The sequence below is a fragment of the Emys orbicularis genome, chromosome 17 (assembly GCF_028017835.1).
Source record: "Emys orbicularis isolate rEmyOrb1 chromosome 17, rEmyOrb1.hap1, whole genome shotgun sequence".
In the NCBI taxonomy this organism is placed as follows: Eukaryota; Metazoa; Chordata; order Testudines; family Emydidae; genus Emys; species Emys orbicularis.
Window position 1 is genome coordinate 19,764,075 of NC_088699.1, and position 15,939 is coordinate 19,780,013.

Here is a 15,939-nt window from a genome sequence, read left to right on the forward strand (position 1 = left end):
CATTGAGGGAATTTCTATTCTCACTCATCACCGTAATATCTGAGCACCTAAATTAGCAGCGATGGCTAAGTCTCCGGTGGACTTCATGGAATCTCCGGTGTTTCTCCCTTTTCAAGGTGTAAAAGCCCAATGCTGCTGCTTAGGGCAGGACGCAAGACAGGTGAAAATAGTTCCTGGCTACACAAATGCCACATGTCAACCAGGCTAAGCAGCCCCCACAAGGTATAGTCTCTCAACGGATCATTATGGGAGTCCGAGTGATGAAGCCAGCCTGGTCAGTGCATTCTTAACCATAGGTGTATGAATCGAATGCCCCACACAGCACAGAGGTAGTTAGTACATAGATGGATTTACAAGTGTGTTAACAAGCTCTTTGGAAAAAACGTAGCGCCCAGATCCCCTGGGATCTTCCATTAGATAAACCCAAAATTGGGGTAGGTAAGAGGAGTTAAGGACATAGGACTAGAAGGGACCTCCTGGGTCAGAGGCTAGTCTCCTGCTACCAACCCCCATCATATAATCCCAGGCAGAAATTTATCAAGATCCATCTTAAAATTAGTTCTGTTTCTGGCCTCCACTAATCCTACAGGGAGGCTGTTCCAGAACCTCACTCCTCCGATGGTTCAAAACCTCCTAATTTCCACCCTAAGCTTAGTCATGTTCAGTTTATCCCCATTTGCTCCTCTAGCTTCAATCTCTCTCCTCCTCCCTCCCTGTGGTCCATGAGGATCTGAAGCGGTCTAATCCAGGGGTGGGCAAACTTTTTGGCCTGAGGGTCACATCGGGGTTCCAAAACTGTATGGAGGGCCGGGTAGGGAAGGCTGTGTCTCCCCAAACAGCCTGGCCCCCACCCCCTATCCACCCCCTTCCCACTTTCCACCCCCTGAATGCCCCCCTCAGAACCCATCCAACTCCCCTGCTCCTTGTCCCCTGATCGCCCCCTCCTGGGACCCCCTGCCCCTAACCGCCCTCCCGGGACCCCACCCCCATCCAACCCCCCCTTCTCCCTGTCCCCTGACTGCCCCGCCCCATGACAGGCGCCCCGGGACCTCCTACCCCATATCCAATACCCCCCGCTCCCCGCCCCCTTACCATGCTGCTCAGAGCGCCAGGGCTGGCAGCCACGCCACCTGGCTGGAGCCAGCCACGCCGCCGCACAGTCTAGAGCACTGGGGCGGGTCGGCGGCTCTCGCAGCCTCACTGCCTGGTAGGAGCTCGCAGCCCGGCCGCCCAGAGTGCTGGCGGCACGGTGAGCTGAGGCTGCAGGGGAGGGGGGACAGCAGGGGAGGGGCTGGGGCTAGCCTCCCTGGCCGGGAGCTCAAAGACCGGGCAGGACGGTCCCGTTGGCCGGATGTGGCCCACGGGCTGTAGTTTGCCCACCTCTGGTCTAATCCTTTGGAGCCCAATCCAATCTCTCTCTCTCTCTCTCTCTTTTTTTTTTTTTAAACAAGCGTTGTGACACGAGTTCCACCGCGGCAGACATTAGCTTTAGCTCATGGTTCTGTTTGTTAGGCGCATGACGACAGAACCTAGGTGTCTCAGCCAAGGAGCAGGGCCTGTACAGACAGAACCGTAGCTTACAGCTGCCCACGTACCTGAATTCCCCTGCTAATGGAGTACACGATCTGTATCATCCCACAGTCCTGGTGGCCGGGAAGGGACTGAGTGAAAGTTGAAACCTCCATCTTCCCTTTCGGCTGAGTGCCGGTCTTTTCGCCATAGATGGTTTTACAGGAGGGGCACTGCAGGCTGCCATCCTGTGGGTGAAAAAGGGCCCCGTGAGCGGGATTTCACGACAGTCGTGAGGACACTGGCACTAGTATCTGTATTGCCGTCCTGGGCCCTACTCATGGGTCAGGACCCCGCCGTGCTAGGTCTCGTAGGGAAGAGTGGGCCGGGCCGGTGCAGTACCTTGTTCCCGTTGGCGTACATGGCCAGCACACACAGCAGGTGGAAAGCGTGCTGGCATTTGGTCAGTTGCCCCACCGCTTCCGGCTGGATTGTCTTGCACTCACAGGCATCACTGTAGCCAGAGGGCGACGCCAGCTTTTCCATACAGATGATACAGTCCTTGAAACAGAGCAAGAGAAGACGCCATTTACCGTCAGCATCGGGCTGCATCGAACATTAGCTTTGTTGATGCATCAGCTTGCCACAGAGACCATTTAGAAATTATCTTCAGTGGCATTAAAACCCCACTTTGAAGTCTGAGGAAGTCCCTGCCCCCCCCCCCCCCAAGCTTTTACCTGTTGTGAAAACACTGATTCTTCTAGTTTATTTGACTTGTCTATCAGTGTGATCTCTAGAGGCCAGTCCCTATAATCTAATAATAAAAGTATTTCTACAACTCCTCCCATCCTGAAGGATCCCAAAGTCCTATACAGTAACTCCCCACTTAACGTCCTCTTGCTTAACGTTGTTTCGATGTTATGTCCCTGCTCCATTACAGAACATGCTTGTTGAAAGTTGTGCTTTGTCCACGGCTGGCAGCTCCCCCCCCCCCCCCCCCATCAGCTCCCCTACGCCCTCGACCCCCAGCACCTCCCGCCTGCCAGCAGACCCCGTGGATCAGCGCCTTCCCCCTCCTCCCCCCGCCTCCTGCCCGCGGCAATCAGCTAGTTTGCGGCGTTCAGGAGGCAGGGGAGGGAGGGGGGAGGCTGCGCACCGCGTCCTTGCTCCTCCCCCCAGCCTCCTGAACGCCACAAGACAGCTGATTGCTGCATGCAGGAGGTGGGGGGAGGAGGGGGAAGGCGCTGATCTGCGGGGTCCGCTGGCAGGCGGGAGGCGCGGGGAGGAGGGGGGACGTAGGGGAGCTGGTAGGGGGGGCTGCCAGCCGATTTAATACTGGTTTTAAATTGCGTGTTTAAAATGTATATAATGCCTTTTGTCTGACCAAAAAAATGTCCCTGGAACCTACCGTTCCCCCCCCCCCCCCATTTACATTAATTCTTATGGGGAAATTGGATTCACTTAACATCGTTTTGCTTAAAGTCGCATTTTCAGGAACAGAACTACAATGTTAAGTGAGGAGTTACCGTACATACACCCTGAAATCCTACCAACTAACGAGTGCCCAGCCCAAGCGGGGCTAGCATCGAAAGGTTACACCCTGGAGTTGTTGGTGAAAGGTGGAGGTGGGGGGACGAGACTGTTTTCGTAGCTACGGGATGAGAGCGCCCTGGAAAGCTGGGCCAGTCCAATCTGGGAGCGGGGTTTGCTAGTTGGTCTCTGTCCATGAGCAGCCTACTCTTTTACAGATTAAAAGAAGCCAAACCTCTCCGTACTTGAGTATTAGGCTAAATAAGGAGGCAGCCTTGTATAACTTCCTATCTCAAGAAGCAGTGTGTATCCCTCCTCAGAGCTCCTGGAGCCAAAGCGGACTCGGGGGCACTGAAATGTATTTTGTTAGCTGCTGAGCAAGGCAGTTTTCCCCATGAGATCTCTGCAGGCAACATGCATTTGAGATGCAAATATTCTGCAGAGAGGTCCCATTGCAGCTGTCTCCTCTGAGCATTAGAGTCTGCACACGGGATCCTCTAAATAAATGTCCCAGCATTTTGGGGCACTTTTACCAGTCTAAAGTCCCAAGTGAGCATCCATCACTGCCTCCCATTCGTTTGGGTGCTTCCTAACAGACAGGGAAGTTTGGGCTGCTTCAAACTCTGGCTGTGGTGGAGTCTGGAGAAGTTCCAGTTCACACACACACCACAGAAAGGCAGAGAGCAGTGGTGTCCCAGGGTAGGAACAGGGACCCTGGAGTGTCACTCACATGCGTTGTTCGGTACTGTCTGAGAGCTCAAGGCAGCGTACAGGCCTTGCAGATACAAGATATTCCAACCAACAGGCCTTTATTGTTGACAAGACTGTTAACAGGGGGTCCATTGGGAAGTCATCTATGGGCCAGTTCCTCAGCTGGTGTGTGTGAGCGTAGTGTCCGTGACGTGACCAGCTGAGGATCTGGCGAACAGTCTAAAGAACTGTGTAGGTTTCACACGAGCCTTTCCCAATATGCAGTAAGGCGGCCTCTTATCCAGCCCACAACTGCTTTCGTTTCTTCCGTTCTTCCCCCCTTTGGGGGAAAACGCTGTGGTCAGAGACTCCTGTGATTCCTCGCACTCACCTCATCAGCGGGGGCTCCTCTCAGCTCTTCCAAGTATTTCCTCACCACCTGCTCAGGCTCGCTGGGGGTCACTGAAGAAGGGGAGGGAAGAAAAAAAAAAAAAAAAAAGCCCATAGGGAAATAAAGATTCCAGGAGGTACAACATGAGCGAGAGACGGCTGAGGAGGGAGGAAAGCGAAGCAGTGGCAGGCCGGCCTGCCGAGGAAAACGGTTAAGGGTTAGAGTTGGAGCAAGTTAGTTCAGCAGGGGCCATTCTGACTGGTCAGCGCTACTCTACTGAGGGCTCAGATGCTACGGGTGCAGGAAATGTGTCGATCTTAAGGCCAAAACAAGGGACTAGTGCTCACATAGTCAGACGTCCTGCAAAACACAGGCCAGAAAATGTCACCCGGTAAATGCCAAAGAGATAAAGAATCGGGTTGTAAAAGCTACCACTGCACGGGGCGAACAGCCGCTGCTCCATCTGAAGTCAATGGGAGCTGCGGATGCTCAGTCAATCTGAAGCAGACCTCAGGATCCTCTCTAGTCTGCCGATACTTTGCTGTCCTATGCTCTCCCCTCATACTAGACACTGGCTCCTTTCAAATACCAGTATTTTGCTGCCCTGTGTCTCAAGGACCATACACACTGCAATGGTGGCAGAGTGTCATGGATCCTACATCATTAAAAAAAAAGCAGCACACGGACACATACTATATAGATAGTACATATTTAGTCTGAAAACCATTATCTATATGCACTAGGGCTCTCATACCAAAGAGAGCCAGGCAAAAATCTTAAGTGAAGACACAACCAAGGTCAGATCCAGCAATTGTCAAGGTGTTCTCCTTATGCCACGAAGCAGCACAAGAGCGTAATAAGCATCACTGCTGGAGATTGCATTCCTAGCAGGAAAGCAAACCCTTCTTCGGAAAGGAAAGGGCCTTTCTTGTGAACGTCTCATGGCTGATCTTGGCCGGCACCTCCCATGGAACACAAGTCACTGGGGTTTCTAAAATAAGCGGGTTTCTGAATAAAATGAACGCAAGTCTCCAGAATTATTAACTGGGCAGAGGTCCAGATCCACAAAGGTACTGAGGCATCCCACCGATTCCATGTAAGTTGTGCCCAGGTACCTTTGAGGATCAGGGCCTGAAATCCTTATATTGACCGGAGTTCTCCCCAAGCCGAGAGCCGGTGCAAGCGCGTATGCCCCACTGCGGTCCCAGGGCTTGCCCTTCAGCACAGGAATGGATTTCCTCCCTGCTGGTACCTCAGGGCATCCCTCCCTCCCCACCCACCGCCCTACCCGGACTCTGGTCTGGGACCACCCCGGGGCTGGGGTGGTCCAGCACTCTTCACTGAGCTCACCTACGTGGCAAAGAACACATAGTGCCACAATGGTGGGCACTGGTCCATGAGGCTCTGAATGGAGACTTCTAGCTCCCCTCAGGTAGGACATCAAACAGCTGTCAAAGACCAGCTTCTTGCCATTCCCGGCGTGGGCCGTGGGGCCAGCCACTCCAGACCAGCATGGATATGGTGGCATTTCACCACACTCCTTCCCACAGGTGAAGACCCCCCGGGAGGCTCCCCCACCCCTGCCCTGAAACATCATAATAAAATAATAATAAAAATATATGGAGATATATCTATCTCCTAGAACTGGAAGGGACCCTGAAAGGTCATTGAGTCCAGCCCCCTGCCTTCACTAGCAGGACCAAGTACTGATTTTGCCCCAGATTCCCTAAGTGGCCCCCTCAAGGATTGAACTCATAACCCTGGGTTTAGCAGGCCAATGCTCAAACCACTGAGCTATCCCTCCCCATGGGGAGAAGGAGGAAGAATCCCAAGTCATGGTCCTGACCCAGCCCATGTGTAGGAAGAGAATGAACTCCTCCCTTTGAACCCAGGAAATGGGATGAACCACCCTCTCCCCCAATGGCAATGCCCCCCCCCCCAAACACGCACACAAAGCTCAGGGGGCATTTCGCAGACCACCCCGTGAGCTGCCTGCTGAATGGGTTTGGCAGAGGGACCTCGGGGCATCCACTGAAATGCAGCTCAAGGGATCACCTGCTCTAGCAGACACCTTGACCCTGCGATGCAGCACTCAGGGGGCCATAAAGGACAAGGGGGCTCCATTAAGCAGCTCGCTTGCCTCCCAAACGGGTTAGACTGGGATCGCTCCTTGCGGGACGGGGGCGCTCAGGAAGCCCCCACCACACAGCTGGGAGCCAAGAACCTGTGATGGGTCCCACAAGCCAGGGGAACGTGGGCCGGTGCCCCTCGCGCTATCACCAGGTGCCAGCGACCCGACGGCAGGGCAACAAAGCTCCTTACCAGTAACCGTGTCCATCATAGACGCGATCAGGCTCTTCCACCAGCCTGTAAAGGGAAACATTTGCACAATCGACGTTATGACTCCACCTAGCAGAGGGCAAAAGAGAGGGCTAGTCACTCAGCTGGTCTAGAGCCCTCGGCCACTCCCTCCCCACTCAGCCCTTCTGTAAAGCCGAACAGACCTACGGACGAGAGAGGGGCTGGAGGGGTGCAGGGTGGGGGAAGAGGAGTGCCATGACAAATGCTATTACCAGTAAGTAATTCTTCCTTGCCCCTTCTCCTCTTCCTCCATCCCAGCCAGCAAAGCTACAGGGGCCCACAGGACCGGGCAAAGGCAGCCTTCAGTGGGGAACTCAGGCCTACCACCAGGCAGAGGAGTTTCAGTGGCTGACGCTCCAGGCCCCTCCACCCAAGAGGACACCACGTTCTCAGTGTCCCTGGAAGGGGACTCTGGGGATCTACGTTGGCTGGCTCTGAGCGTCCCCGGGTCAGGTTTCCTCAGTTTACTACTCCAAAAGGCATTTCCCTAAGCACCGCAAACATGCCCTGTGCACCTCCTGCAGGATCCCCAAGAGTGAAGGCTCAATACGGCAGTTCCACCTGGGTGACCCGGTCTTCTTCCAATTCTACCACCCTGTTAACCCCACCACTGTGGAGCGGGATGCCGGCTCTTGGGCTCAGGTGTGGCCAAGAGCAGTATCTCTAAAGGCAACTCAAACAACCCTACCGCCGATGAACAGGCCAGACTAGGTTCCAGCACTCTCCCCGACAGCTCGGAAACGCTAGCAGGAAAACACAGGAGATACAACTTATTTTGGTCACTGAAGAGAGCAGTTGTGGTTACACAGGGATTGGGTCTGACGGGCACCATTCCTGCAGAGTCACTTTTCAGAGTAGAAAGTAGTTTTAGGAAGTGGATAGAAAGGACCATCCACTTTTATGCAAAGGTGACATTCCTTGATCAAGTGGGCAAAGGTTCTGCTGCCTCAGGTCCCTCCCTTCGCTCCGGATGTCAGACAAATTGGTCTCTTCAGTTCTTGAAGACCTGGTTTTGGGTCACCAAGAACTCCAGGGGCGCTCGACAGCCAGGACAGCTTTCACCCAGAAGACGTGGCCAGATTCAAGGCTACATACTGACGAATAGGAAAGCATGAATGAATAACCCTTCTGGACAGTGAGAGGGGAGATGAAAAGCTACCTTGTCTGGTAGGAAAGATCAACGTGTAACGATTCCATTGCATCTGCCTTCCGGGATTAAGAAAGAGCAATTGAAAGGCTGCTTTCTGAGGGCTAATTCTGACTTGCATTGAAGTCAATGGCTAAACTCCCACCAATATCAAAGGAACCAAGATAAAGCCCAAGGCCTGTAGCTCCAGGGAAACCAGCCCCATCAAGACAAGAGACCCCCCCCCCCCCCCCCCGCAGCAGAGTTATGCTAGCAACAAAGTTTCTAGCTGATGGTCTGGAACAGAGATTCCTAGATTTTAAAGGCCACAAGGGGCCATGATGACCCTCTCGTCTGACCTCCTGAAGAGCACAGCACGGAGAACCTCACACAGTGATAACTGCAGCAAGCCCATAACTTCGGACATGAAGGAATAAGCACAAGAAACTAAGGTCCAGCCAGGCTCAGGATCCCCACTAGCACGAATGGCTGCTGTTTACACCCCCACAGTGCTAGTCCATGAGGAGCCTGGTCTTAAGGAAACCCCACTGCACGTTGTGAGACGGGATTGGGGACCAGGAGCTCAGGCCTGTGCCAAGAAATCCCATCCTCATGCTGCCAGCCATCAGATTCCCTGAAGTGGAATGCTCAGGGTGGGGGGGGGGGGGGAAGAGAAGAAGTGGGGGAGATCTTCCTGACAAGCAGGCTCAGGGCCAGAAAATAGGGTTACCATATTTCAACAATCAAAAAAGAGGACACGGGGGGAGCCCCGCCCTAGCCCCCATCCACTCCCTCCCACTTCCCACCCCCTGACTTCCCCCCTCAGAATCCCCAACCCACCCCGCTTCTTGTCCCCTGACTGCCCCCTCCTGAGAACCCCCCACCCTAACTGCCCCCCTAGGACCCTACCTGACCCCTGACTGCCCATGGGTGGCAGGTTTGTAGAAATTTTGGTGGTGCCCAGAACCCGCCCCCCCCCCCACCTGCCTAAGGCTCTGGGAGGGGGGTTGGGTGGGGGGAGGAAGTCTGGGGTGCAGGTCCTGGGCTGGGGATTAGGGTGCAGGAGGGGTGCAGGGTGCAGGCTCTGGGATAGAGTTTGGGTGCTGGGTGCAGGCTCCAGGCTGGGGCAGGGGGTGGGTGTGCAGGAGGGGGTGAGGGGTGCAGGCTCTGGGATGGAGTTTGGGGGTGGGAGGCTGTGCAAAGGGAGGGGGTGCAGGCTTTGGGAGGGAGCTTGAGGGCAGGAGGGGTGTGTGGGAAGGGGGAGGGGGTTTGGGACGGAGTTTGGGGATAGGAGAGGGTGCAGGGGTGAGGGCTGTGGGTCTGAGGATGAGGGGTTCATGATGCAGGAGGGGGCTCACGGATGGAGCAGAGGATTAGGGTGTGGGGGGGATGAGGGCTGAGGGGTTTGGGGCTTTGGAGAGGCTCAGGGCTAGGGTGGAAGGGCAGGGTAAGGGCAGCCTGCCTTGCCATTAGTGGATGGGGGGCACTAGGACCCGGGGGCAGCAGACAGCAGTTGCTGCATGGAGCAGGGTAGAAATGTGCACAAGCAGGCAGGGGAGAGGGGCCCACTGCTTTCTTTCGGCCAGGGACGGGGGGGACCCGCAGGGGGGGTGGGGGTGGCAGGTGGAGGCCGGTGCCCACTCCAGGCAGGGCTGGGGGAGAGACCCAGCTCCAAATATTGCTGGAGCAGGGCCCCCGGCCCTGGAGATTGCTGGAGCTCGGGCACCACAAAAGAATATAACCCACCACCCCCCCCACCCCATATTCACCCCCCGACCCCCAGACAGGCCCATCCACCCCTCCCGCTACTCCCTGACTGCCCCCGGGACTCCCCTTACCATACCCATGCCAGTTCCACGTGTAGGCAAAACACGCGGCAGGTGGGGCTGTTTGTGTAGTTGCATGGCAGGTGGGGGGGGGGGGCAGGGGAGGGGCTCTGGCTGCTGGAGGCCAATGGGAGCGGCGCAACCAGGCCCAGCCGCCCAATCACCACGCCGCAATCTGCATGGAAGGGAGGGAGGGAGAAAAATCCCAGACCTTTTAACCTTGTTACCAATTGCTCCCGGACCGCTATTTAAAGACACAAAAGCCGGACATGTCAGGGGAAATACGGACGGATGGTAACCCTACAGAAACCCATAATGGCCAGAGCCAGCCTGGGACTGAGCAGATGGCAAGGGCCCTGCCTCAGTTTGCTTCTTACCCTCAGAACAGTAGGAGGTAGCAGGAGGCTGTTCCCAAGGACCCCACTCAGAGAATGGCTTAAAGGGTCTGGCGAAGATGCTTAGCATCTCTGCTTGGCCAGTACAGATGCGATCTAGCTGGGCAGTTTCTGGGCTCATCCCAGAATTAGACCTTGGCAAACTTCGCACCCCTCTCTAGGGGAGCACAGACAGTCCCATGGACAGGAAGTACCGGCTTGGCACAGCCACAAGAACAGGGGAATCCCAGGAATTCCCCCCTCCAGCTGTGGGGCTAACTGCCTGTCTCAACAAGCCAAGCCACCATGACTACATAGGGAAGCCTCGGTGGCCAGGCTAAAGCTCACGCTCCTAGAAGACTGAGACACCCCACAGAACCCTCAAAGATCCTCATTGAGGAAAGCAGCTCTAGGAGCTCGCACTTATCAGCTGGGCCTAGAGGAATCAGAAACCCACCGCAACACAAACTGATACCAAGGTCCCCTCTCTAGGCAGGTCCATACCTGAGATGGCATCAGGAGCCTGTGAAACAGACACTTCAGATGATTTCAATACAAATAGTTCAGAGGCGCCTCACCAGAAGCCTGCCTGCGTTAAGGAGCCCTTTTGAAAGAAGGCTCTGCCCCCTCCCGTAGATCGCAGCTGGACCCAATTTCTGAAAGGAAGCTGCTTGCACCGCCCTTTGAGGGAGCTATTAAGAGGAAGAAGATTCACCTGTGGGAGAGGCCATCCCTGATTGGGGAGGAGCCATGGGAGATTATAGGGAGGAGTGTGTTTGGGGGAGCAGACCAGGGTTACTCAGAGAGTAAACACTCTCCTTGTCTTAATTGATAACACCACTCTTGTATTCAGCCTTGTTGAGGGGAGCCAGGGGCTGGACTGGCTCAGGGAAGGTTGTGTGGTGGAGGAAAGATGTGTTCCTTCCTCATGGAGTTGATCAGTCGGGATCTTAATGAAGCTCCTAAAGACGCCAACCCAAAGGTGGGGGATACAAGTGACCAGCTGCCAATCACTTGGCTAGGTGGAGAGGGGCGAATACACATCCTTCAAATGAAGCAAACAAAAGTAATCCTTAAGGTACCGACCTTGTGTCTATTCCCAGCTCCACCACAGGCTCATCTGTGTGACTCTAGGCAAGTTCCTAGCTCATTCTCTGAGTCCCTAACTCCTCCCCCCTCCCGCGGACGTTTGGGCTCTCCGGGCTGAACGGCTCTCTCGGTATGAAGGATCACTGTTCAGGGTCTGGATATTCCTGTGCAGGATGGCCCTGACCCCAAGTGTTGGTGGACTGTGAGGTTTATCCTGGCCGTGTCCTGGGACAGAGCATGGAGAGAGAGAGAGGAGACAGAGATGCAGGCAAGGACGAGGCCCTGATGTTTCTCAGTCTTCTCCACTACAGCTCGGTTCTTTAGGGAAGGGTCGTGCCTCGGCTCTTCCGGTGGGCCTGAGCTCCAGCCCTTTAACCGTAGGTGGGGTGACATACACAGCAAGTGTAAGCCTAGGGGACTCGGAAGGGGTCAGCGAGAGGATCTACCCCATGCCCAACGGACTGGTAAAGCAGCGCGTGTATCTTCAGGTTTCTCTTTCCAGCCCGCTGAGATTAGATCCGGCTGCTTGTGCTCCTGCCGTCCTAGAGAGGGCGTAGTCGCCTCTATGGAAGCTGAGACTCTCCTTTACTTTCTAGCTCCCACCAAACGTGAGAGCAAGACGGCACCATTCACGGGAGCCTTCGCTGCGATTCTGCTGCCCTCTGAACGTTCGTAGCCTTGCGCTTGTCCAGAGGAGATAGAGGTAGGGGGTGCTGGGCTCCTGGCACCAGGAGCACTGTGAAAATCTTACCCAGCAGCTTATTTGATGGCTGTAGACTTGGGTTCTTCCCCCAACCAAGCGACACCTCGCCAGGGCTAAGACAAGCTCCCAGCAGGACTGATGGGATGGGGAAGGGGAAGGAACTCTGCCCAGCCATGCTGTCAAAACCATCCCCCTGCACATCTGGACTGGTCTAGCCCCAGGGACATGATGGAGTCTAGCCTCTCGGAGCCAAAGGGAGGTCCGTGGGCCCTCGGGCGGCAGGAAAATCTCAGCTTCAGCAAGGGGGAGATGCTGGGGGTGGGGGGGGCGTGGTTCCAGCTGCTTGGTACCAGCTGGCAGGAGCGGGAAGGTTGAGTTACCCTGCGTGGGTCAAGGAGTGTTTCCAAGCAACCCCCGCCCCCCCAATTCACAGGGGCAGCGCCTGCACCCGGAACAGGCTGACTCTCTTTGGTGCCAGAAGGGGGAGACCCGGAGCCGAGCAGCGCTCGCTATGGCATGTGCTGTCAGTCCCCTCTGCCAGTCCCAGGGTGAAGAGAGGGGTCCCAGTTCCCCCTACCCAGCACTTACCCTGCCAGAAGATCCCCGGGGGGGGGGAAGGGGGGAGAGGATGTTCTTAGAAGGCAACTGCCACTTTAGCCTAACAGCTGTGGAATGCAGGGGCTGGAGGAGCTGGGGAGGGCATTGGGTTCCATGCACAGCTGGCAGGTGGGACCAGCCGAGCAAGGGCAGTAAATCTCTCAGGTGGTTGTGGTCGCTGCGAAGACAGCGGCTCCAGCTTTCCTTGCAGGGAAACAAGCCTGCGCTGCAGGTTCTGGGCCGGCCTGGAGGCAGACAACCGGCCCACAGGCTTGGGAAGCGCTTTGAGATCTATGGCTGGAGAGCACAGGCTGAGCCCTAAGCAGTAGATCAGCTACGTGCCTGGCTGCAGGCGATGCTCAACACCGCCCACTTCTTCCAAGGTGGCCCAGTCTGTTAGCACGTCAACGCCAGGCTCAGGCCCGTGGCTGGGATCTTGAGCTCTGACTGCGGGATCAGGCACCAGATACCTCACCCTGGAACGTTTCCTTCTGGGCTGTTCCCTTTTAAGATTCTTCTTGTCCTCTGGGCTGGGAGCTGGAGAGGGAAAGGAGGCCGACACGGAGGAGGCGGCAAAAGGACAGAGGGAAGCAGATGGCTGGAGTTACGCCAGCAGCGAGGTCTGCTTAGGAGGCACCATAACACCATCGCCCAGTGTGTCCCTTTCTACAGCATAAGACAAATGAAAGCTGTTTGTGAGATTCACCCAAGTGCGGAAATACTGAGGACGCTCCTTGCTCAAACCTTCCGCTGCCCAGACGCATAAACCCTGGGTTCTCCCGAATGATTTATGGAGCACCACACCGGAGAGTGGGCTTTTACAGAGCAAATAAGGAGAGATTCCCCGCCCAGAAGAACCCCCAGTCTCTGTTAAAACGAGGACAGGAAGAGGAGGCAAACGCTACAGAGAGGGGCTAGGACAATGGGGTCATGCAGAGACTTCGAAAGCTAGGATGTGTCTTGCTGGTGACAGTGGCTGGGACCCCCACCTCAGAATACTGATGGTTTTGCCATCTCACAAGCTGGAGGCTAGTTCCTATGGTGACTCCTCTGAGCCTGGGGTATAAAATGATCATACACTCCTGTGCTGCTGGCCCTCTGACGCCTGTTGCTACAAATGACACCAGCTGAATTCGTAGCCTCCCGCCGGCTCTTTTCGCTTTGCAGCTCTGCGCCGATGGAGGGAAGCAGGGTTTTTGCTGGCCACAATGCTGCACAGACCTGAGGGCCCCGTAGGAACGGGTATGTAAAAAGGCATCACAATTTGGCAGGATGTAACCTAGTGTCCATAGGGAGGAGCGGCTTGGGTCACTCTAGGCAATCCCCTCTAGCACTGCGCCAACCCACAGCACCAAGAGGAAGATGCCAACAGGGGAGTGTTTGAGAGCAAGGCGCCTCCCATAAGTTCTGTCTCCTGCTCTGAGCAGGATGGATTCATTCACTAGAGGACTGGCTGGTTTTCTACCAAAGAGGCACCAGATTTTGGCACAATATCCCCATCCATTAGTATTATGCCAATAATTCCCATGAGAAGCTACAAGAGCCCTGTCAAGCCCTGAGAAGCTCCCTGCAAAGCTAGAGCATCGGGTTCAAGGCAGCTGGAGACAGGTTTTCAAAGCTCTCTGCCCCCATATAGGCACCACGGTAGGTGACCAGGTTCTCCAGGAGATATTAGTGTGCCTCGTGCAGGCCAGCTGCTCAGCGCTTTTGAAAATTCAGCCCCAATAGTGGGTGCTGAGCATTTGGGAATTTTGAAAGAGAGCTAAAAGCAGAGACCTAGGCAATGATGATACCTACCAAGAGGTCAAGACACAAGCGGAGAACAACCACATTTGATTCAATAGATGTACCACCTTATATTACCCCAATCTGTACCTTAAGGATATTTGCTTCGAGGCCTTCGTCCAAATCTTCTTTAATCTATCCCCACCCTGGTTCATAGAATCATAGAATATCAGGGTTGGAAGGGACCTTAGGTGGTCATCTAGTCCAACCCCCTACTCAAAGCAGGACCAATCCCCAGACAGTTTTTTGCCCCAGATCCCTAAGTGGCCCCCTCAAGGATTGAACTCACAATCCTGGGTTTAGCAGGCCAATGCTCAAACCACTGAGCTATCCCTCCCCCCTAAACACTCTTCCATGGCTCTTTGGAGTCAACACTGGGTTGAAAAATACTACAGCATAATCTAATAATGTTGTCTGTCTCCCACCGGTCCTTTGTTTCTTTACTGATCATTTGGGAAGGGAAGAAAGGTTCATTGTTCCTTCGTTTAGAGGCGTGAGGATAAATTATTTTCCTAACGCTGCCCAGTTGCTGGCGCGAGTAGGAGGTTTATAAAATGAGGACTTTCCAGGGATAACATTTAGCAGCTGTGTTTTGGAGGCTTACAGCAATAACGCACCTCCTTCTGGAGATTAAAAGGAGCCATATGGTTTGCAGCAGCTATTATTTCACACACGACACATGGAGACGTTATTTCTAATTAAAGTCAGGGAAAGTGATTTCTCCCCTCCCCCAAATATTTTTGCACAGCGTTCTCCTGTTTTTGAAGCCAGGGGTTTAAGCGTCAGCTACACTGAGGGCTTGCACACGTCACTCGGGTGTGAATAAGCCCCCTCCCTGAGTGACGTCACTTATACCGACCTAAGCGCAGGTGGGGACAGCACTATGGTGGCAGAAGAGCTTCTCCTGCCGCCACCCGCCCCTCGCGGAGGTGGATTTGTTGTGCTGACGGGACAGCTCTCTCCCGGCGCCATAGAGCGTCTGCACTACAGATGGAGCGTTTCTAGCGTAGACTCGCCCTCCACCAAAGAACCCGGCTGGGCCTGACATTTCCTGAAGTGTTGGACGTGCTTTAGGGCAGTCGGTTTTTCCTGTTCTTTGGCATGGATGATTCCTTGAGTGGAGTTTTTATTTTATTTTCCTCTTGCTAATCCCATGTCTCTAGTGACCTCAGAGGAAGGACATCCCTTGAGGCAATCGGGAGAAGCTAGAAGACCAACGAGGCACGGGACCCTTGGTGGAGGAATCCTTCCCCATTGTAACAGGGTGCTCGGTCCCTTTAAGAAGGAGTTTTGAGCCCCCGCGCCCCCATTCAGTGGCGTGAGTGTGAAATGAACCACGTACAGAAGGAGGTACACTTTCCTTTAGTTCATCACTGCCACGGTCTGCAGCTTTCTGCCCGCCGAAGGACAACAGGCAAATGCTTACACCCGCCTGAGAGCTGGCGTGGGTGAGTTGCTGGACTATGACAGGCGATGGATTAGCCATGCCCCCATGGAAACACAGGCCTGCAACTGGGAACATGAGGCACAGAGATAGTGCAACCCCACCCTGCTCCTGCCCCCCAAAAACCCCCCTCAAGAGAAGGGGGACAAGCAGGGAAGCTATGGCTGAGTGCTAGCTAGCGAACCTTGTGCTACAAGACGTTTTGGTTGTGCTGTACTCTACCATAACCTTGGCTGTGTCCTCTCGTCTCTTCCCCCAGGGAAGGATGAGCATTCAATTTAATCTACCCTATGTGGGCTGCTGCACCGGTTTTCTCCATTGAGCCAACCTAGGTGGTTGGTTCTGAGACAACCAGGAACAAGAAATGCTGGGGTGGACCTAATCTCGAGGTACTCACTGTATTACTTTCCCCTTTGCATTGATGGATTCCGATTCTCTTGCAGAATTAGTGCTGTAGCTTTATACCTAGGTAAAAATGTTGTGTTCTCTGTTTTACATAAGGTAGAAATGCTGA

General features: G+C 54.7%; 1 protein-coding gene across 3 annotated transcripts in view; it reads right to left on the reverse strand.

Moving 5' to 3' along the window:
- Positions 1 to 15,939, reverse strand: part of DTX2 (deltex E3 ubiquitin ligase 2) — a 64,042-nt gene that overhangs the window by 3,366 nt on the left and 44,737 nt on the right. For 2 of the 3 annotated variants that reach the window (XM_065418102.1, XM_065418100.1), the window contains 3 exons: positions 4,121 to 4,191; positions 1,912 to 2,070; positions 1,596 to 1,757 (listed from right to left, as the gene is read on the reverse strand). In XM_065418102.1, coding sequence (XP_065274174.1) covers positions 1,596 to 1,757; positions 1,912 to 2,070; positions 4,121 to 4,191 — 392 coding nt within the window. Of the gene's footprint in view, positions 1 to 1,595; positions 1,758 to 1,911; positions 2,071 to 4,120; positions 4,192 to 6,442; positions 6,530 to 15,939 lie in introns of all 3 variants that reach the window. The other variant, XM_065418101.1, reaches the window with a different exon arrangement.